This window comes from Antechinus flavipes, chromosome 4 (assembly GCF_016432865.1).
Source record: "Antechinus flavipes isolate AdamAnt ecotype Samford, QLD, Australia chromosome 4, AdamAnt_v2, whole genome shotgun sequence".
Classification (NCBI taxonomy): domain Eukaryota; kingdom Metazoa; phylum Chordata; class Mammalia; order Dasyuromorphia; family Dasyuridae; genus Antechinus; species Antechinus flavipes.
Genome location: NC_067401.1, coordinates 183,662,969 through 183,685,487, shown reverse-complemented (window position 1 = coordinate 183,685,487; position 22,519 = coordinate 183,662,969). Strand labels below are relative to the sequence as shown.

The window sequence follows — 22,519 nt, the reverse complement described above, 5'->3', positions numbered from 1 at the left end:
AACTTAGAACTGTGATTCCATCAATATAGGGAAATCCCAATAATGAAATTCCTACCAATGCAAATTGTCACCTGTTCTTCAATTTACAAAGAGTTTCCTGGTACACTGAAGCAAGGTCATCAAAAGAGTATACTTTAGAACCAAGACTTAAATGGAATCCCCCCAGATACCAAGGCTTATTTACAGTTTCTAGTATAAAAGTTCAATTTGCCTGTCTTGTAGATCATGATAGTGTAATGTTTCAGATCTTGGTTTGGAAGAAAATGTGATGTGTAGGCCATTTAGCAATTAATAAAAGGAAGCTTACTTAATTAATTATATAATGGAAAGGATACTTAGCTAGGATATAGCACTGGTTCAGGTAGATGTGACCCACCTCATTTCCAACAAGAAACCGCTTTGCAGAGTAGGATACATGGTGATTCTCATGGCAATTTGCCACATGTTCTAAATTTGTGTTCACTAGTGGGAGATTGTCACATATTTTGTGGGGATGGAGGCAGAAAAGGGAGGAAAGGAGTTGTTAGTTTTTTTAACCCCCAAACCCCTATTTTATATATAAATTATATATATGATAGATATGTAAATATCTATCACATATAATATAACATACATATATATATTATATATTATTGTCCAATATTTCTTTCAAACAGCTCATTGAATCTAGATGACTAATTTATAACAACTGACAATCATGGTGGAAAGCACACTGATGGGGGTTTATGAACTATAATACCTCTAAGACCCTAAAAGAAATTTACTAGCATCCATTGAACAGCTGACCTATCAGTGCAATAGAGGTTGTGAGAGTTAAGTTCAGAGAGTTTGCTACATCATTGTTGCCAATTTGATGGATATGAGTAAAACCATGACACTGGCTTAATTTGCATTTCCCTTACTGATGATTTAAAGCAATCTTTCAATTGGCTAAAAGTAATTTGTATTTCTTCTGAGTGCTATTTATTCTTTGATTGCTTTTCTACTGGGGAATGGACACTTGGTCTTAATATATTTGTGTTAATTCCCTTTATTTTGGATATCAGATTTTACTAGAGACATTTAATGTAGAGATTATTTTCCTAAGTGATAGTTTCTCTTTTTACTTTTTCTTATGTAATGCCAGAGAAACTGAGGCAGGAGAGAGATTAGAGAATTTTTAATATTTTATTAATGGGAGAGTAAGATTGACTGGACAGGACTCTCGTCTCAAATTATCCAGTCAGACAGAGATAAAGATATACTGGGACCAAGGAATTCATGTTGGTCCCAGGTCTGGAGGAGACTATCATCTCAAAGAATCCAGCGTCCAGCATCCACCGCCAGCCGCCATTCTCCAGCAAATGAATGGAGAATCTCTAACCTTTATATACCTTTTGGGACAAAGAAGAGGGAAAGCCCAGCTGGAAAAGGCTATGAATCAAAAAGGAACCCAGAGACAGGATGTCTGAATACCCAGAGATAAAGATGTTAGTGAACTATCTTGGAATATTTTAGAGGGATGTTGTAACTTTTCAAGGACAGAAGATAATCAGGAAGTCTACTCTCTTGTTTATCTTGCTTGGGCTAACAATTTATAACCTTAGACTAATTGGTCCTCAGCCTTCATGGACCAGAGGGAGATTTACAGCTTAGGGGAGTAATTAGGAAGACTGAGACAAGGGAAACTTGTACAAGGAAACTGAGTCAGGACAGTTAAAGAGAACTGTGGCATAACAGTTTCCCTGTATAGTTTTAATTTTGTTCTTTTACATGAATTATGTTATATTTTGTTTCGTTCCATCAGTATGTGATTGGTATTTTGATATAAGTCATTGAATTTCTAGGGCTTTCCTGGAGAGGACAGAGTTCAGCAATCTAGCTGAAAGAATGTTGATTAAATCAGAGAACTGGGTTCTAGTTACTGATCTGACACTAACTTTGGGTCTCTATCTCCTGCTTTGTAAAATAAGGAGGTTTAATAACAGAGTGTCTTTCAGCTCTAACAGTCTGTCCAACTATTGGATTTGTCTCTGAGGCCTCAGTTTGATTTCTAAGGGCATTTATAGCTAGGTTTCTTTCATCTCTTTTCTCAAAAAGAGTACTGAGTTATTTGTCTCTTTATATCCTTGCTCAAGCTTCTTGGATGCCAATTATAAACAACTTCTTCTTATTTAGTACATAGGCAAAGATAATTTACAAAGCTACAAGATGTTTCCTCAGAATGTGGGTGAGTATATAATCAGCGCTTCACCAAGAGCATCTTAAGTGTCCCTGTATAAGTTTGGTATCTGTGTCCCTTTCTCCCTTTCTTTTCCTTAAAAGGCTGCTTTGCAGACTAGCCCTAAGAATAGTTTATGGTGCTTGTCCCAGATGCAAAAATTCCTGGTTTTGACTCTAAATTAGAGTTTAAGATTTCTGGGGCAAGGATTCTATCTTATTGAAATTTGTTACTTCTCCCAATGTCTAGCAAGCTGCCACCACTATTCCCACCCAACTTCTTCTGTTTAAGTTATTGTTGTTTGTCCTTCATTTTAAAAGAGAGCCATGACATCAGGGAGAGAATGCCATGACATGTACCCGAATTGGATTTAATGAAGGAGGGCTGTGCAAGGTCACCTGCCTCACTTTCCCCTCCAGAGCCATCTGGGTCCAATGGCCAGATATGGATCAGGACAACTGGAGATGGCCCTGGATGCACTGGGGGACCTTAGTCTTATAAGCTAAAGTTTTCAACAAGTCTGTTTGTTTGACTAAAGCCACAGCCATCCAATGATTAAGACTGGGTAGCAGTTGAGACAAAGACTGATCTCTCTTTAAGTCCCACACGTTGCCCTGCTCCCCTCTAGACCAGAGCAGTTTTTATATTTCATAAAGGAACTGTATTCTGTGACTGTATTAATTGAGCTGGGTAGGGGGAAAGGAAATAACACACTCTCCACACCTCCTTTCATGCAAACAATAGACATATTCCATTTTTTTTTTTTTGCCTTGAAAAGGAAAAAAACAAAACAGCCCATTTTGTTATTCTTAATATTTTTCAGAGTCCTCTGCTGATTCTGACAGGGTTTTTCTTATCTACTTTATTTATTCTAGGCTATTTGCTCTTGTCTTCTATATTTTATCCAGATCCTTTTGAGTTTGAAGTTAAAGTAGCTACTCCTTGTACAGATACATTGGTTTCCTTTGATTCCTCCACTTTTTTCTCCCCACAGAAATCATATGTGATTGTAGTCTAAGTATTTCATGTTGGGAAGTTTCCCAGTTATCTTGAGCCATTTCTCCCTTTTAGTACCTCAGATCATGGGGCCTTATCTATATTGCTTTTGATCTTTTTGAAATCTTTCCCCCACTAAAATCTAAATCCAACCTTCCCATCTTGGATGCTATCTTCTCATTCCCTCCCACCCACCTTCCTATAATGAAGAAACTACAAACAAAAAACTAGAAATTGTGTCTTTTTAGAATTTAATGTCTCTTGGAATCACATTTAGTGGAGTCTGAGGGAGGGATGGTTATTATTCAGTAAAACCGTGGGGGATGAGTGACCATTGAAATGCTGAAAGCACTTTAGTGTACTGACCCTGAACAGCTGGGAACTGTTGCTTCCTTTTCTATTACTTATATGGGAAGGTTGTTTGGGTTAGTGTTGGGTCCTTCTTCTTAACTTCTGCCCAGATATCTGATAGGTCTTGGATGAACTCCTGGATCTGAGGAAACAAGGGAAGAAAGAGTAAGTTTTTTTGGCCTGTGGCAGGTTTCTCTGTTGTAAAACACCTACCAATACAAAGCTGCCCCAATTCCATATGGATCACCTTTCCATAGTTTAGAATAAATCAAATTTCTTTAGCTTCTAATCAATAAGTTAGTCAAGTTGTCTGGTTCTAACTAATTAATGTCAGGTTCTCAGATTCTAATTAATGCCATGTATGAGAGGAGAGATGTAGGTTCCACTGCTTCAAAACATCCTAACTCTTCTTTAGTTGAATGAGCAGCTTGGAAAAGATTAATAAAAGGATGAAATTAAAATGAATTACAATAATTGTTACTTAACTGGTTACAATTATTAGAGCCAGTTATTCAGAACACAGCTAATTACATATAGAAAGATGATTTTTTTTTTCTTTAAGATGATGTTTTTTAAAAAGTCTCTGAGCAGCTATAATGGTTGTCACAAAGCAAATGCACAAAAATCCTATTTTATTTATTAGAATAGAATAGTTATCGATCAATGTGACTGAAACTTTGAGATACTGAGGCAGTACTTTTTAAGGATTAACTTTCTATCTTAAAGGGGTTTAAGTCTCTCTTGATTTCTTGCATTTACTTACACTTTTGATCAAGGTCAAAGATCTATACTAAAAACAAAACATTGTGTCTCTACCAGCTCTAATTTTGGGATTATGATTTTATGAGAATAATTAGTCTTAATTTTAAAAGTATAACCAAGTCTGACACCATATAAGCAATGTTCCATACCTGTCATCCCCAACCCAGCAAAGAAGGGAGGCAGGCATCAGCTTTTCTCTGGATCAGATCATAAATAAATAAATATGTATTTAGCTCTGATGGGTGCAACAGAGATTGTTTCTAGAAACATGTGACCAGAAATCTCAGGCTGTGGAGGCTCTGTGAGTTGGGCTTATGGATTTCTAGACACAATCAACATCATCCTGAGCTTAGGGTGTTAAGAAGGTAGGAAATAATAAAAAGTGTGTTTATCATGATGCTGCAAATACTCACCCTTTCCTTATCTCTTCTGGGACTACTAAATTAGGAACTCTGAATTATCCCAAATGTTCATGATGAGCCATTTTTTGTTGCTTAAGGAAGTCCCATGACCCTATCATCAGAAACCCTTTGATAACCTGTAAAGGACTGTCCTTCTCTTCCTACCATGTCTAGTTGTTTGTGGGTATCATCCACAGGCACTTCTGTGGTAGTCTCCTTTAGCTGCTTGCTCACAATTTGGAAGAGGTTCAAGGTTGCCATTTTGATGGTGCCCAAAAGGAGAGTTTTCTGGGCAGCTGTGTTCTGGATATGGGCCCATCGAGATTCCTGGAAATAGAGAGGAGGAGGGATAATGAGGAAGGTGATCAACGAATGCTGACAACCTATGAAGTAGCAAGACTTGTCTAATCCTCAGATAATTCCCTGCTACCACCAGGCAGGACTCAGTAAATCTCCTCTTTGGGCTCCTTTATGTTCCTTGGGAAAGGAAAGACCTCATTCTGTCTGGGATATCCGAGCTTAAAGCAAGATGAATGACTTCATCTCCCTCATTCACTCCCTTGGCACAGAACAGGGTGCAGATCAAGGCCAGGAGGTGGCCAACAACTGCCACCATTACCTGATTTTACTGGGAGTAGAATGAGATCTGTATCTTCCTTCTCCTTGGAAGTTGGAATGATTTTGTTCCAATCAGGGTAGGCCAAATTCAAGAATATAAGGAGTGGGAAACACCCTCAGTAGTATGGCATAATGGAAAGAGCAGTGGGTTTAGAACTAGAAGCCCTGGGTTCAAATTCTAGCACTTCTACTTATTAACTATGTGATATTGGGTATCATTTCTCTCCTATGGACCTCTGTTTCCTCTTTTATAAAATGAGATAAAATGAACTCTCTTCTAACTCTGAAAATCTTGAATAATTATGGATTTCTTACCCAAATAATGACATCGCTACGGGCACGGTCATAGCGCATCTGCAACCTGGCGAGCTCATTGTTGTGCTGTAGAACCTCATCATCCTTTTCTTCCACATAGCGGGTAAGCCGGGCTTTGGCTTTGTCAATTTTCTCCTGCCCCTCTTGGGCTGACTGCATCAGGTCATGGTGCATGCTCACCAATGTCTTGTAACGTCCAATAACCTCATGGATCTCCTCAAACTATATCAGGTTGGAAGGAAACAGACCCATCTATTGGTCTTGTTTGAGAATAAATAACAACATACTTCTCCAAAGTCGGCAGATCCATTAAGAACCACAGTGAATACCATCTCACCTTGAAAAGATGGGGAATGAAAAGGGGATTCTAGTTTATCTTTAATCATTATATCTAGTCCCATATTTGGGTCACTGAGGGTACCTGGCCTACAGCCTTTAAGCTGAGAAGACTGAGAATTTTTTTTACCATCAGGTTAATCATATCTCTGCCTAGGTGGTGAGCTGGACCCTTTCTGGAGGCTCTAAGTTGATAGACTGATGTTCTCCATTTTTTTCTCTTGAGTAAATCATGGCCCTGCCTAGGGAGTAGATTGGACTCACTGTTAGAGGGCTCTGACCAATACAGAAGGGCTACAGATCAGGTTATCATATACTTTAAGTGTATATACAAGTCCAGATTCTCCTACCTCACTTTCCCACTTTCCCACTAATTTTGGAATATGGAAATGACTTTGGATGAAGCTGTTAACAATACTGTTATCAGCTGTTAACATTATGAAAGTGAGGAAAACACAGTCAGAAAACCCAAATTTGGCACTGATGACTACTAGCTCTATAATCTTGCAGTCATTTCACTCTCAGTTTCAAGTTTCTCACTTTCTAATATGAAGATAATAAAAATACTGTTAAATTAGCAGGAGATAATGTGAATGAGGTAGAGGAGAGAGGAGAATAAGAGGAAGAATCTGAACTTGTACATACACTAAAAGTATATGATAACCTAACCTGTGTTCTTTTGTGTTGATTGGAGCCTTCTGTGATAGGTCCAACTCACTACCCAGGCAAGGGGCATGATTAGTTTGAGGGGGAAAAAAGGAGAATCCTCAGTCCTTTCAGCGGAGAGGCTCCAGGTGGGGTACTGTCAATGCACAAGAGTATAACAACTTAGACTCTGGCCATCATCTTCATTTCTTCTCCACTCCCACTCTCATCTTTGAGTGGAACCAATCTGAGGGATTACTAATCCCAAATCCATTTCTCATTTTATCTTGCCAAGAACCAAATCCCAAAATTATTTCTGAGTCACCTAATCCAAACCATGCCTCTACAAGAGTAAGCTTCCCTGGTTTTCCCTCCAGTCCAGCTTCCCTTTTTATAGTATAATCTCTTTCTCCTATTAAAATGTAAGCTTTTTGAGATAAACCTGTATTTGTACCCCTAATTCTTAGCATGGGGCTTGGCATATAATAAATACTTAGGAAATATTTTTGCTTTGTCTCTGTCACAGGATTTTAGAAATAGAGTGAAAGTCTATATTCTTTCCTCTTCCCAATGATCTTATAAATAATATAAGGTGCTTATAGGTGCTAAAATCAAGAGACTGAATGCTTAGCTTTAGCTCTGTCATTTGTTAGCTTTATTACTTTGGACAAGTCCACAACACAGTCTGGACATCTGATTGAAACAGATAGACTTTAAGGACTTATTCAGAATGAACATTCTTTGAATATAATGCTTATGTTAGAATTTTGGGCATTAGGAAGAAATTTTAGAAGAGAAACTACTTTAGTATTCTCTAGTATTCAGTGTCATATTGATCTGAGTATAAATAGTTATTTTCCTCAAAAACTAATTTTTATAAAGTGGATTATAATTTTTAAAAAACCTTAGATTTTTTTTTTTTTGCAAGAGAAGGAATGCTTATATTATAATTCAGTCTCTGGTGTGAGAATTCCAGTTTCTTATGCATTATTTTAAAAATTTATATTTTAAAATATGTTCTATAATGTAATTAATATATTAGAACAATGATAAATGTTTATATATTTAAATAAATATGCATATATTGGGAATGTATGTTCCTGTCAAATGCTGCCTTCATCTCCATTTGTGGCCTAAGTTTCCCTTGCTTCTCAAAGTCCCATTTAAGGTCTTAAGGAGTAACTTAAGTTACAGAATAAAGATGGGGAGAGAGAGCCAAAATTTTTTACCTGAGATAGTAAGAAGCCAAAGGTACTTATAATCTTGGGGACATCTGACCTCAGGATTGGAGCCTATTCCTAGTGTGAGAGGCTGATCAGATGGAAGGAAGATCAGCTACAACTTGCTATTCATTTTCTCCCTCTGCCCCTTCTCCCCTTCAACCTGAGGAACACCTAAATTAGCTCACTTACCTCCGAGTTCTCTACCACTTTCTCCAAGTATTTTTGGAATATAGAGTAATCCTGCAATTTGGCATTGACTCTCTGATGTTCCTGTCTCAGGGCAGCCATCTCATGCTTAGCCCTCGCCAGTTCTTTCACCCTCATTCTCTTCAATTCTCTCTCTTTGCTGGCTTTCTTCAGAGCTCGAATTCTTTTCTGGTCATTTTCCTAGAGGAAGGCCCCAGAAGGACATGTGGGGAGCAGAGAGGGCATCAGTCAAGCAGCCTTGTCTTGCTCCTGTGGCTGGCCTAGCAAGGGGCACAGTGTGGGAGTTATTAGAATATTAGAACTAGAAGACACTCCCTTTGGGTTAGCTAGTCCAATTTTCTGCTTGATATAAGGGTCTTCCCCTTGTTTTCTATAGCTTACTCCTGATAGGTAGCACTCCAGCCTTTCCTTGAATATGTTCAGAGATGAAGAATCCTTGACATTGAACCTGATTTCTATGATCTCCATTATATGGAGTGGATCCCTGATACTAAAATTCCTCCCTGAGACCTTGTTTGCCTAGCCAGGACTGGAGGGGGACTACTTCTCTATAGAAGAGTGCTCTCTGAAGACAGATAATACAATACTGCTATCCATCATTTGGGTTTTACAGAACACCTTTAAAGGGAATTTGAGGCACAACAAGTTTGAGAAGTTCTATCAACTTTCTTAGAACTTAGAATTTTAGAGCTGGGAAGGAAGTTTAGAGCTATTTAGAGACCATTTAATCCAAACCCTTCCTTTCACAAAAGAGAGGTGCAAAGAAGGGCAAGGTACCCTAAGATCATCTTGCTCCAAATCATTATGGAATGAGGGACCTCAGACTGGTTCGTTAGATGTTATCATGGAAAATGTGTGTTTGTGAGTTAATTATGTTAAAAAGTAGTTTGGGAAATTTCTGTGGGTAGAGCACCCTTCTCATTGGGGATAGGCTAGGTAGACAAGATCATGGAAAAAGTACAGGTAATACTTGACAGACTTGAATCTTAAGTACTGTGTTTGCTATTCTTGTTGCTATTTACTGACTATGTGACCTCAGGCTAGTAACTTTCTATCTCTTGACCTTCATTTCCTTTTCTGTCAAGTAAGACGATGTTATGGGCCAGAACTTTGTACTTGAAATTTGTTTCAAGAATCCTTGGATTCTTACAAGGTGCTATCTTAGTGGAATTGATAAATATAATAGTTATCTAGTTTAGCATGGTGATTAATAGTTCTCTAGTTCAGTATATATACTTAGTACTTAATATAGTTCTACAAGATTGATACCTACAAGATTCACACCTATGATAATGTAATTATAATAGAGTATATAAGCTGAGGCAAACTCAGCCAGATTCATTCATTCCACGTCAAACTCCTATTATCTCTTTTGTTTTCATTTATAGAAATGTTTTATGAAAGATTGTTATGATTAACTTCCTCTCAATAAGGTCATCATTGGTTACTAGATAAAAATCTCAAATTTAGAGTATTAATTTAGAGTCAATCTGTTGGAATCCTAGTGTTAACTCATCTTGAAACAAGATACTAAGTAGAACTAATTGATACAATGCTTGTGTTCACACCTTTACTCATTGGAGTTCACACATTTGGGAGATTTCAGGGTTTAGTATGAAATATCTGAATTCACACCTCCCTTGGAGCTCTTAGGGCCAGAGAGCACTCTGGGAAGAAACCCATAATCCCTCTCTCTGGTATCCCATAATTCCTCTCTATCATATATAAGAAACAGATAGAAGCTCTCAGACAGATTTCAGCTGAATTACACGGGGAGTGGAGCTGAAGAAAGCAGAGGCAGACAAAGCTGCAAGAGCTCTTAGAACCAAGGAGAGAGAAAGGCCTCTAGGAAAAGCTATTGAGGCTATATTGGAGATTGAGAGGCAGAAGCCCTCTCTCCGAGGCAAGAAAGTTCTATTCCATTTTCCACTTGGTTGGCTGGAGGACTGAAGGACAAACCTTTGGATTTGAAGACATTCGGAGGGAGCTCTTGGAACCAAGCAGAGAGATAGGCCTCTAAGCTAACCGGGCTATATTGGAGGATATAAAAGATCTGAACTTTTATCACCTGGCTGCTTTTTGAAGTGATTATTACTTTCAACTGCAACTAAGGCTGCCTCCAGAAAACCTCCTCGAGAAACCTGCTTTTTCCCAGAGAGAACTATCTATATATTATATTTAAAAGAAGAAAATCCCCACATAAATCAACGTTTCTAAATGGTCTAAAAACTGTAATTGTTAATATCCTCTTCTATTATTCAACAACAATTTATTAGCTGCCTAGTATGTGCCATTCACTGTTAGGTACAAAGATAAAACAAATGAACTATCCATGAGCACAAAGATGCACCAGAGTCTAGATCACCCTATACCACCTTGGCCAATAATGGGAAATGATTACATTACTCTAAGAGAAACACATGAACACAGGTCATAGTCAGGCCATAAAGTGGCATTAATGAACTAGGTAGGCCAAACTCTTCAAGAATTCTGAGCTTAGAACTTTACCTGCACAAGTTTGAGGAACTCATTCCCACCTTTGTGGGGGGGAGGGGGAAGTTTCCCTAGCAACTTACTCTCCTAGGATGTGGCTTTCCTTTTAGACACAGTATATACTCAATTCCAGAGAAGCATATTAAAACAGAACTAAAAAACAAAAAACAAAAAAAACCCAGCTACTCACTTCAAGTTTTTCACTTACTTTCTGTACCAATACTGCCTTGTATTTACTTGGAGTATTTTTCCAGGGATTATTTTATCTTCCCCCTATTTCAAATAAATCTTCATTTCTATTAATTGTGTGGCTCTAAAACTCCAGCTAATTTACATTTATAAAATGTACATCTGTACAAATTTACATCTGCAAATTGAGTTTACATAACTGGATCTCCTTCTTTTCTGGATTTGCTCCCTCTCATTTCCAATGTATACATTCAAATATATCTGACACAAATTCAATAGCTATTTGGTCTCAATATAGTTTCAAGCATATCAAAATGAAAAACCAAAAGTCCTGCTTCAAGAGCTATCAGTTCTAAATGTTTGCCACTTAAACTGCAGCTAGAAAGGGCTTCCCTTTTCCCTCCTTACCCTGTATTTTGCTAGGATAAGGAATAACAAGGAATACAGGGAAGCATATAGGAAGAAATAGATCTCTGGTCCAGGAATCACACTACTAGAATTCCAAAGGAATCTCAGTAAGCAGCAATAGTAATTACTCTCTGATAGTACCAAGAACCATCTTTATTTGTTGTCCCCTTTTAATGCCTCTGGCCCTCTGACTTTCTTTAGATCTGGCCAGAGGACTCACTTGGTCTGTGGCTTGATCATGCATCAAAAAAGTCTTGGCTCTCAACGAATTTTCTACCCACTGCAAATATCTATTTTCAAAGTCAAAATCTCTGTCTCCCCTAACTGGAGAAAATTCTATCAACTCTCCTGGAACCAGAAGAAAGCAGATGAAGGATCTGTCCTCCAATGCTGCCAAAGGCAGACCTCCAATCTTCATTGATTTTAAAGGAGGATTACATTCATATCAAAGACTTAGAGCTGAAAGGGATGTTAGAAGCCATCTAGTCCAGCCTCCTCATTTTAAAGATGAGAAACCGAATCCTTCAAATGGGCTAGGAATCTCTCCTATGGTCTTACAAGGAATAAGCAACAGGATTGGGACAAAGGCCTTCTGATTCCTCCTACTTCATATCTCCCTCTTTCCAACATACCATATTGTTTTCTAGTTTGTCAGCATCACTTTAGATCCTAATTCCTTTATTTGTCATCTGGTGTATTTTTGCCTCCTCTGCAGACTTGATAAGCATACCATCTAGTCCAAACCTCTAATTTAAGAGGAGAAAGAGATTTGAAATAATTTGTTCTTAAGTCAGTGTTTTTCAAATTCAGTTTTCTCCTCCGCATTAGGGATAATAATGTGAACATAGCAAAGGCCAAATATCCACATCCTTCCTACCAGATCAGCAGAAGAAATGGGGCAAGGGAAGCTTTGGAATGATGTCAGAAGTTCATAACAATATGTTTGGAACAGAACTTATTTAAGGACTGTATTGTGAAATAAACTTAGAAAAGTAAGCTGCAGTCAGGTGGTATATAGCTTTGAATGCCAGTGTCAGGTAGCATATGTTTTATTCTAGAGGCACAAGATAGTAGCCATGCTGGGTTTTTGGGCAGAGGGTCGAGGTAATGACTGATTGTATATGGAGTAGGGGGGTTTGTAGCTATTCGGATTCTTTTCCATACCTGTATAAATTGTTCAAACTTCTTTATATGAGCCTTTAGTTGTGCCTCCTTGACTCCAAGTTCTTCCCAGCGTAGATTCAGGGCCTCCATTCTCCTTTTAAATGTCTACAGGACCATATGAAAAAAGTCAGCAGAACTTACTGCTTAGGACTTATGGCTGTGTGCTCTCTAAGGGTTCAATGTCCCACACAATTCTTGCAGACTCAGTAGTTGTCTCCTTGTATAGTCTTAAACTATCAATTCCCACCATTGAGCATTAACCTTCTAAATCAGGATCAATATAAAGCTATGAGGATTTGTCAGTATTCTGGATGAGGGGCAGGGGAAGAGCAGAGGCAAAAAGCTCCCTTCTTTTCTTTCATGGAGTGAATAGATGAAGACTCCCATAGTTGAGGGCTTCTGTCTCCCACCCCAGTGGAATCTGGGCCCATTTCAAAAATGTTTCCTCTTTTCTTTTCTATATCTAGTCTACCCTCCCCTCACAAAGTTAGATTGTAGAACTGTACTCTTCCCTAGGCATTGCCCTTTTGCCTCCTCAGTCAGAGGCACTCTCTTTGTTTCCTTCTCCTGAGTCCTCACTGTTCCCTCTCTCAGCATCCTTTTACCTCCTTTTTTTCCTCCATGGCTTGATGCATCACTTTTGCCTCCTTTTTTTTCTCTAGGAGCCTGATGGATGGAGATGGTGACTGCTCCTCTGTTGATGGGAACTTCCTGTGGCAAAGGTACCAGAAGTAAAGTATGACTGCAACTGATGAGCCTGATGGCCACTAAGTGACACACATTGTAGGAAAGGTGAAAAATCCTGATGGGATAATAATTCTGAAAGTCAGCTACCCTCACTCTTATGGGAAGGGGCAGTCATCCTTATCCTTCCCACCAGATCAGCCCAAGAAATAGAGCAGGGGATGCTCTCAGAATGATGTCTGAAGTTCATGAAGAAAGAGCAAAAAGTGATGTGTGTGTGTGTGTGTTTTAGATAGAGACAGACAGACAGAAAGACAGACAGGCAGACAACAATAGAGAGAGAAAAAGAGACAAAGACAAAAAGACAAAGATGGAAAGAAGAGATTAGTATGTGGGGAGAGGGTAGGGAATTATAATAACATTTATATTTCTGTAAGGAGTTTTGATTTTTTTTTTTTTTTTTTTACCATCACAAAATGCTTTCTACCCATCAGGAAAGACTTGTATGAATGCACGATGAACAGAACCAGGAGAATCATTCACATTCTGACTATAATGATGTAAAGAAAAACAACCTTGAAAGACTTCATAACACTAATCAATCCAGTAATTAGTCTCATGATTTCAGAAATCTGATGATGAGACTTCCCTCCTTGGCAAAGAAAGGAAGGAAGGTTAAGACACATAATTTCAGACATGGACCATATGTTTATTCCTCTTTCTGTACTACATGCTTATCATGAGAGGGTTTTTATTTGGAAAGGAAGGGGTTAGTACATAGTAAGAGTGATAGAAAACTAAAAAGAAAGAAAAAATAACATTAATAAAACATTTAAAATACACAAAAGAAAATAAGATATTCACAAAGGAACACAAACAGAACAATTTCATTACTACCTAGTTAAATGTAAGAGATACTTTTGAAAAACAAAATGTATATAATAGAAGTTCATAACTTCACAATCTTATTTGCATATAAAATATGTTTTATCAATAACTGTTTAACATAAAAATATAATTTTTTAAAAAAGAGAAATGCGAAAGGGAAGAAAAAGTGCCAACATGGGCAGATTTTATTTTTATTTTACAAATGAGAAATCTGATATCCAAGAAATTTCTATATAGATAATAATCAATGGAGTCATGACTAGAATTTCTCCTGACTTGTACTTTCAAGTTCATTCTACTAACACAGATCATCTGCTGGGGATGCCTGGGACACCATCTTCTTGGAGGTGATGAGGTATATCAAGAACCAGGGATACTAAGTTTGGGACAGTTGTCTGTGACTTACATTAGTAATTCCAGCAGCCGTTCCCCATACTGCAAGCGGAAGTACTCTGCCAGGTCTTCCTCTTCCATGATTCCCAGACTCATGATTGCTTCTGCTCGGGGTCTAGAACAATCCTCAGTTATAATCTATGGGATAAATCCAAAAGCAGAAAAATGAAAATTTTCTGCTTAGCTACGGGACTTTTGTTTCTAAACCTTCCCAATTCAGTTTATAAAAGTGTGCAATAAGTGATTTTTTTTTAGAAAATCAGTTAAAGGAGCCCCAAAACAGTTGACAGCCTACTCTGGTAGGCTCTAGATCCTTGATCCTCAGTCAGAAGATACTGGGGATGGGGAGGTGGCTCAGGAAGGAAGAGGTTGCTTAGTAACAACCAACAGCCATGGTTCTGTGTGGTGGTAGATGGAATCTGTCTCCCTTATTCTTTGACCCTTTACTCCTGCCCTTAGCCAATTCAGATTCTACCTTCTCTCTTTAAGTTATTTCTGTCCTGCTTTGGCCCCCCCTTTCCTCTCCTGATCCTTCTTTGAACTGTTGGGAAGTTGGAATGATAATAACCAAGGTTGTGTAAAAAGGCAATGAGAGAATGCTCTCTTATCCTTGGTAACTGGTTTTAGCCCTATATTCCCACAAGCAAGCCTGAATAATCATCAAGTGACTTGAGATCTAGAAATGCTTGCTGCTGGGAAAGGGGAATAGAGTGGTCCCTGTATAATCTCTTTTCTAGAGTGGAGCAGTTCTTAATCCTTGTCTTCACCCTCTTAGAATCGCTACTTTCCTTCAAAATTCAGCTTCCTCCTATATAAAACATTTCTTGATTTCCACCACTCCCTCTCTCCCCTCCCCCCCCACCCTAGCTACTAGTCTCTCTTCTACCAAAATTACCATGTAAATATCTACTTTATATACATTGTGAATATATTTATAAATGCATAGGAGGAAAGAAGGTTTTTCTGGCCAAAATACAGGCACAAATTCAGGCTTTGCTCTTGGCAGTTATGAATAATAAAAGCAACAATTTGTGTTAAGTGGGTAGAGAACACTGTTTCCTTCTGTTCTGACTCATTTTTTTTTTGTAGCTAGGCCAGAGAGGACTTGAGAATGTATGGTTATTGGGATCCTAAGTTAAATAGTTAACTAATTAAATAGTTATCTCTAAAAGATCTTTAAGTAAAATTTAACATTATCAGGCTTTTTTCTCTCTCCCATTTTCTATGTCTCAGGGGAAAAAAAAGAAGAAAAAGAAAACGTTGTAACAAAAAAGCTTAGTCAAGGGGGAAAAAAATCCTGTTTTTCTGCATATTAGTCCATCAACTCTCTATCAGAAGGTGGGGTAGCATTCCATTATGATTGATGTTCTGAAATCATAGTTGATCAGAATTCTGAAGTCTTTCAAAATAGTTTATTTTTATAATTTTGATGTTTTAGTGTAAATTATTTTTATGGTTCTGTTCACTTCAATCTGTATCAGTTCATAGAAGTCTTCCCAAGGTTTTCCAAAAGCACAATTTCTTAATTTCTTACTGCATATTACTGGAATACAATAGTATTCCATTACAATTATATACCATAATTTGTTCAGCCACTCTCCAATTAATGGTCACATCTTTAGTTTACAGTTCTTTACCATTACAAACAGAATCGCTATAAATATTTTTGCACATATAAATTCTTTTCCTTTTCCTTTGATGTCTTTGGAGCATAGACCCATACCAGTATCTCTAAGTTAAAGAGCATACTGTTTCTAGGTCTATGCCCCAAGAGTAATTTTGGGGGAATAGTTCCAAAATACTTTCCAACATGGTTGTACCAATCCACAACTCCAACAGCAGTAATCATTTCTTATGGCACATTACTATTATATTACATTCAAATGCCATAATTGCTTTAGCTTTCCCCACTGGGTTGACATTCTTAGTTTCCAATTTTTGGTTCCCATTAAAAGGTTATTATAAATGTTTGCTCAAGTGAGTTTTTTTCTTCTTTTTCTGATCTCTTTGAGGTATAGCCTATCAATGGCATTGTTGGGCCAAAGTATATAGACAATTGGATAATTTTCTGAGCATCATTTCAAATTGTATTGTAGTTCCATCAATAGTGCACTACACTACCTATTTTCCTATAGCTCCTCCAATATTTGTCATTTTCCTCTTTTGTCATCTTTTCCAGTCTGATAAATATGAGGCAGAAACTCAGTTGCCTTAATTTGCAATTCTTTAATTTAGTGTTTTAGAACACTTTAAAATATTTTTGTTGATAGCTTAGATTTTTTTTCTGTTAGAAACTTTTTTCATATTCTATGACCATTTATTTTGGAGGAATGGTTCATAGTCTTATAAATTTGAATCATTCCTTATATATTTTGGAAATGACCTTTATCTGACAATGTTGGAAAGATTTCTCTCCCAGTCACCTGTTTCTTTTCTAATTTTTACTACATTAAAATTATTTGTACAAAATCTTTAATTTTATATAATAATAAATTCCCACTTTATTTTGTGTTACCTTCCCTATCACTTTTTTTCCTTCTGTATTACTTATGAGGAGTCTATGATCCTGTTCTTCCAACCCTGGTTCCTGTTACATGATACTGATATTCTTAAAGCTTAGCTGTTCCTAGTTAAAACCAGCTGCTGAAATTCTCAATTCTTAGCGTATAGCTGATTGCTCCTTTCTCATCCTGAGTTAATCATGGTTAATCTTTAGAGATACTCCTTTTGCTACTAGTCCATGTTCCCAGACCCCATCACCCCATCAAAGTTGTGACAATTGTCATGACACACACTGTGTCCAAAAATCTTACATCACCTGGGCTCCTAATATCTTGAAGGCTTTGACCAGAAGGCCTATCTAGTAGTGACTAGCTTCTTAGCATGCTGCCCCATGGAACTTGGTGGGTAAGAGAAATGGAATGTAATTCAATCCCCAATTGAATTCACCTATCAATACTTAGCTATGATGCACTTGGCTATGAGTACAAATAAATTATCTTGACCTATTTCATGTTGCTGTGTGCTACTCACTGGAATTATACTCTAAATTTGCATGATATACTTGTTAGTCATGAAATCTCCTATACCCATAGATCTGAAAGGTAAGTTGTTTATGATGATGTTTTATATCTAAATTTTATATTTATTTGGAGCGTAAATCTGTCAGACTGTTATCTTGTTTTCTCACAGTCCATTCTAATTTTTGGTTCAAATTATAATTTGAATCAAGTTGTTTATTTCTTTTGTTAAGCTGTTAACGTTTTGAATTTTCCCTCTATAGTTCTCATTCCCTCCTCTCCCCCCACCCCCAATCTTTCCTTTAGCACTTTCATTTCACTTATATTATCATTTTAACCTTTTTTCTTTGACTCTTATTTCATTTATTACAGGAATCCTAACTGATCTTGTGATTAATTTTTTTAAAGGCTTTGATTATATATGTGCTAGAGTTGTTCCCTTTTCAGTTTATGTCTTAATCATCCCTGAAATTATAATAGTTGTTTGTTTCTGTTTTCTAGTCTTCTAGTCTTATTTCTCAAATTGGGACTTTGTATTAGGTCTAGGGGTTGTGCACATCTGGCAGAACTGCTGTGGAGTTGCATATCCTCACCTCACTTTAGCTGATGTCCTGATTTAAGTCAGAGTAGCTGCATTGCAGCTCTGCTTCTGGAATCTTGTTCTAAGATCCCTTCTTATAGACTGGAGTGATAATGCTGGATCCCATGCTGCTAGAGGCTGAGTTCAAGGTTGCATTACCTTTTCTGGGTTAGAGTGGCAATGCTAAGGTCCTATTCTGATTTAGGTGTTTGATTACATAATCCTGGCTGTGCCTCAGTTCCTTGCCCTGGTCATTTGCTCATGGATCAAATGTGTAATCTTGAGTTGGAAACATGACTTATTGTAGTTTCTCCTTAGATCACTTCTTGATCACTTCTGATATAGGGTACCTCTGTAATATTCAGTTATCTGTACTGCTTCTTCCTAATCACCATCTAGGCTGGTCATCTAACAAAAGGTTTTAATCTCTCTACTCAGAAACACTGCCTGGATTTTTGTTAATTGGATATGGTGCCCCCTGTCTCAGGAATAGACTGTAGCCATTAGACTATAAGAAACTGAAGCTAGTCTGGCTCTGAAGAGACAATCTCAAAATAGTAAGAGGAAGCAAATTCCGGCAGAGAAACCCTGAAACCTGCAGAGCAACAGAAATTATGCAAGAAGACTAGCAAGACCTCTGGAGAACTCTACCATTAGAGATGTTATGCTCAGAAGGGAGCAAGCCCAGTGAGAATAATTTGACAATATCAACAAGGGCATCAAAGTATTATAACATTAGAAGTAGGATTTATCCTTTTGGATGTATCCCCTAGAAGGGACCAGTTATGTATGATCCACATGCATGCTCATTTTCCCAATTAATGACATGTATATCTTAATAGATAACACCTATAGGGACAATGTCACATTGCAAATCTTTTAAGTATGATATCTTATTAAATGTCTTCCTTTTGAACTAAATAAAAGTAAATATATTGGTGGTGATGAGTGTTATTTTGAGAGAAGACTATCATGAATGTGGAATACTGCGAACCCAACATGTCAGTCAGTTAACAATATTTATTAAGCACTTACTTTGTGTCAGCCAGTATGTCAAGTTCTGGGAATACAAGGGAAAGCAAAATTTAGTGCATGATTTCAAGAGGCTTAAATAATGGAGGATACAACATATAAACAATTCTCTCTTTTTCTCTCCTTCCCCCTTCTTTCTTTCTCTCTCTCTTTCTCTGTCTCTCTGTCTGTCTGTCTCTCTCTCTCTCTCTCTCTCTCTCTCTCTCTCTGTGTGTGTGTGTGTGTGTGTGTGTGTGTGTATACACATATATATGTCAGACTGTTAAAACCGAGTACAGCCCTAACTGTGGCTTCGAGGAGGAGAGAAGGCCCTGAGGTTAAACTTCCAGACTGAGTGCAGAAAATAATTGTAAGAAGGATCTAAGGCTTATTGAATTTTATAAAGGCTGGTTTTTATCAATTGATTTAAGAACAATGTGACTTGTTACTACCTATGAGGCAATGTGGAGATCTAGAAATATGTGACTTTATAGGACCATCTGGGCTAATGAATCTATCTCAATTTGAAAGGAATTGGTAAACTCATTTTTAGTCTAAGCCAACCTTTCAATCTCCAGACATTTCTTGTCTGTTCTAATCCCTAAATATAGAATAGGGGAACAAAGGAATTTGATTCCATTCCCATGTTGTTTTATAGGGTTCCAGATAATACATTCCCAATGGAAAAGATCTTTCCTCTTTTTTTGACATTCATGCCAGTAGGCTCTCAAGTTTCTAGTGAACTTTCTCCCTATGAATCCTATGGTATGATTGAACTCTCTGTGGTATGTATGGACACTCATACAAGTGAGTTAAATAAGCAATTCCAAAGACATCATACAAGCTGAAGGATAATGAGGAATATACCTTATTGCCACCCACAAAACTGCCCAAGGGTTACCAATTCTAGGGGATCTTCAGTCAGGGAGGACTCTCTTTTTGCAGCAAGTTTGAGAGGGCCTGGAGTACTTGCTGGGTGGTAGCCATCACCGCAAAGGCTCCCATTAAAAACGTCAACTGTTGTGCCATTTCTATCAAGAAAAACACAATTTGGAATAGTCTGATTGTAAGAAGTAGTACTATATACAAGTACAATGGCACAAATAAAAAAGTTTCCTTTAGAAATATTTGGGAATGAGGTAGCCTTAATTCAATTCAAAATAGTACCCAAATTTAGAGCAGTATAAGCTCCCTCTCCTCTTAAAACATAATGGGAAGGTGGATTTGTATTGGTAATGCAATATTCCTAAATTTTGTGGGCAATGGGAAAGCCATTAAGAATCATAAGTTTGGGACTTCCGGCCAAGATGGCAGAGAGGAGGCACACAATTGTGTAACCTCCGTGTTTTTGTCTCACTATCCATTTCATTTCATGCCTCTGAATTAATGCTCGACTGAAAAAAAAACATACAATTAGTTACCAAGAGAAACCATCCTTGAGACTCGTCAAGAAAGGTCTGTTTTTGTGCGAGGGCGGGGATGGTTATTAGATCGGAAGCAGGCTGTGGGCAGCAGCTGCAGCGAGAGCACTGAAGGCGGCTCAGAGCCGAGCAGAGCGGAGAGGGGGTGGGGCGTGATCGCAGCAGTCTCTGCAGGGAGAGCTTTGCTACAGGATTAGATACTTTGCTCTGGCAACAAGTCAGCAGCCCAGCAGAGAAGCTAAAAACACCGAGGGTGAAGAATACAACCCCAAACAGCTGGAGTCTCTCGGGACCTGGCTACCCCTCCCCCACAGTATCTCAGCACGCTCTCGGATCTCAGAGCGCAGGCGCAGCACAGTAGGGCCAGTGCCTCACGGCTATCCTGCTCCTCCCCCAAAGAAAGCAGCCTCCATTCAAGGGTTTTTTTCTTCTGTTTCTTTGATAGTTTGTCTTTGATTATTAGACAGAATGAGCAAGAAACTGAAAAAGACTTTAACCCTTGACAGCTTCTATACAGATAAAGAGCAGACTCCAAATCCTGAGGAGACTAAAAACAAACAGTCCCCAGCTGAATCCCCAAAGGAGGAGATCATATGTTCCTCAGCACAGAGGAATCTCATGGAGGAAATTAAAAAGGCTCTCACAAGGGAGCTAGAAGAAAAATAGGAAAAGGAGAGGGAGGCTCTGCAAAAGGAGAGGGAGGCTTGGCAAAGGGAGAGGGAGACTTGGCAAAGGGAGAGGGAGGCTTGGCAAAAGAGTCTGGAGAAGTCATCCCACTCAGTTAAAGAGAGAGTGGATAAAGAAATCAAATCCTTGAAAAATAGGATTGGTGAACTGGAAAACAAAATTGGTGAAATGGAAAAAAATTCCACAGAACAAAAGAACTCAATTGGACAATTAGAAAAAGATCTTAAAAAAGTGAGTGAAGAAAATACTTCACTGAAAATCAGGGTTGAACAAATGGAATTGAATGACTCGAGGAGACAAGAAGAATCAGTCAAGCAAATCCAAAAAAATCAAACAATGGAAAAGAATGTGAAATACCTTCTGGGGAAGACAACAGACCTGGAAAACAGATCCAGGAGAGACAACCTGAGAATCATCGGACTCCCAGAAAAGTATGATGAAAAAAAGAGCCTAGAACACTATTTTCCAGGAAATTATCAAAGAGAACTGCCCAGAAGTCATAGAAACAGAGGGTAAAATAGACATTGAAACAATTCATCGATCCCCTACTGAAAGGGATCCTAAAATCAAAACACCAAGAAATATAGTGGCCAAATGCCAGAACCCTCAGACGAAGGAAAAAATACTTCAAGCAGCTAGAAAAACCCAATTCAAGTATCGAAGAGCCACAATAAGGATCACCCAGGATCTGGCAGTATCCACATTAAAGGATCGAAGGGCCTGGAATATGATATTCCGAAAGGCTAAGGAACTTGGTATGCAACCAAAAATAACTTACCCAGTGAGAATGAGCATCTTTTTCCAGGGAAGAAGATGGACATTCAACGAAGTAAGCAAATTTCACCTATTTTTGATGAAAAAGCCAGAACTTAACAAAAAGTTTGATCTACAAGTACAGAACTCAAGAGAAATCTAAAAAGGTAAAGATTAATCTTGAGAACTATATTTTGGCTATAAAGATGTATAACGAATACAGATATACCTTGTTCTAGAAACTAGATGTGGAAAGGACATTGTACCAGAAAAAGGGTAAAGTGGGGGTACTACATCTCATGAAGAGGCAAAGGAAACCTATTATATCTGAGAGAAAGAATGGAGGGGGATGAATATAGTGGGTATCTTACTGCCTTCAGAATTGCCTTTAAGAGAAAAATTTTAGACATATTCAATCTATGGTGAAACTTCTCCCACCTCATTGAAAAGTGAGAAGGGAAAAGTGAAAAGGGAAGGAATAAGCTAAGAGGAAGGGAATACAGAAACTGGGAGGGAAAAGGGTAAGATAGGAGGAGGAACTCTAAGGGGGGGGGAGGGATACTAAAAAAGGGAGGGCTGTGAGAAGCAAGTGGTGCTCACAAGCTTAATACTGGGAAGGGGGACAAGGGGGTAAGAAGGGAGAAAAGCATAAACCGGGGTTAACAAGATGGCAAGTAATACAGAATTGGTCATTTTAACCATAAATGTGAACGGGGTAAACTCCTCCATAAAAAGGAAGCAGTTAGCAGAATGGATTAAAAACCAGAATCCTAC

General features: G+C 38.0%; 1 protein-coding gene across 3 annotated transcripts in view; it reads right to left on the bottom strand.

The window, feature by feature from the left end:
* Positions 1–3,430: 3,430 nt before the first annotated feature.
* The window catches only part of CCDC42 (coiled-coil domain containing 42), a 58,798-nt gene continuing 39,709 nt past the window's right edge, over positions 3,431–22,519 (bottom strand). Inside the window, exons 1-8 of one of the 3 annotated variants that reach the window (XM_051995716.1) lie at positions 19,752–19,905; positions 14,287–14,411; positions 12,914–13,019; positions 12,309–12,413; positions 8,037–8,234; positions 5,644–5,865; positions 4,876–5,037; positions 3,431–3,689 (exon numbers count right to left, since the gene is read on the bottom strand). In XM_051995716.1, coding sequence (XP_051851676.1) covers positions 3,597–3,689; positions 4,876–5,037; positions 5,644–5,865; positions 8,037–8,234; positions 12,309–12,413; positions 12,914–13,019; positions 14,287–14,369 — 969 coding nt within the window. In that variant the 5' untranslated portion in view covers positions 14,370–14,411; positions 19,752–19,905 and the 3' untranslated portion in view covers positions 3,431–3,596. Of the gene's footprint in view, positions 3,690–4,875; positions 5,038–5,643; positions 5,866–8,036; positions 8,235–12,308; positions 12,414–12,913; positions 13,020–14,286; positions 14,617–19,751; positions 19,906–22,519 lie in introns of those variants that run through there. The other 2 variants (XM_051995715.1, XM_051995717.1) reach the window with 2 other exon arrangements.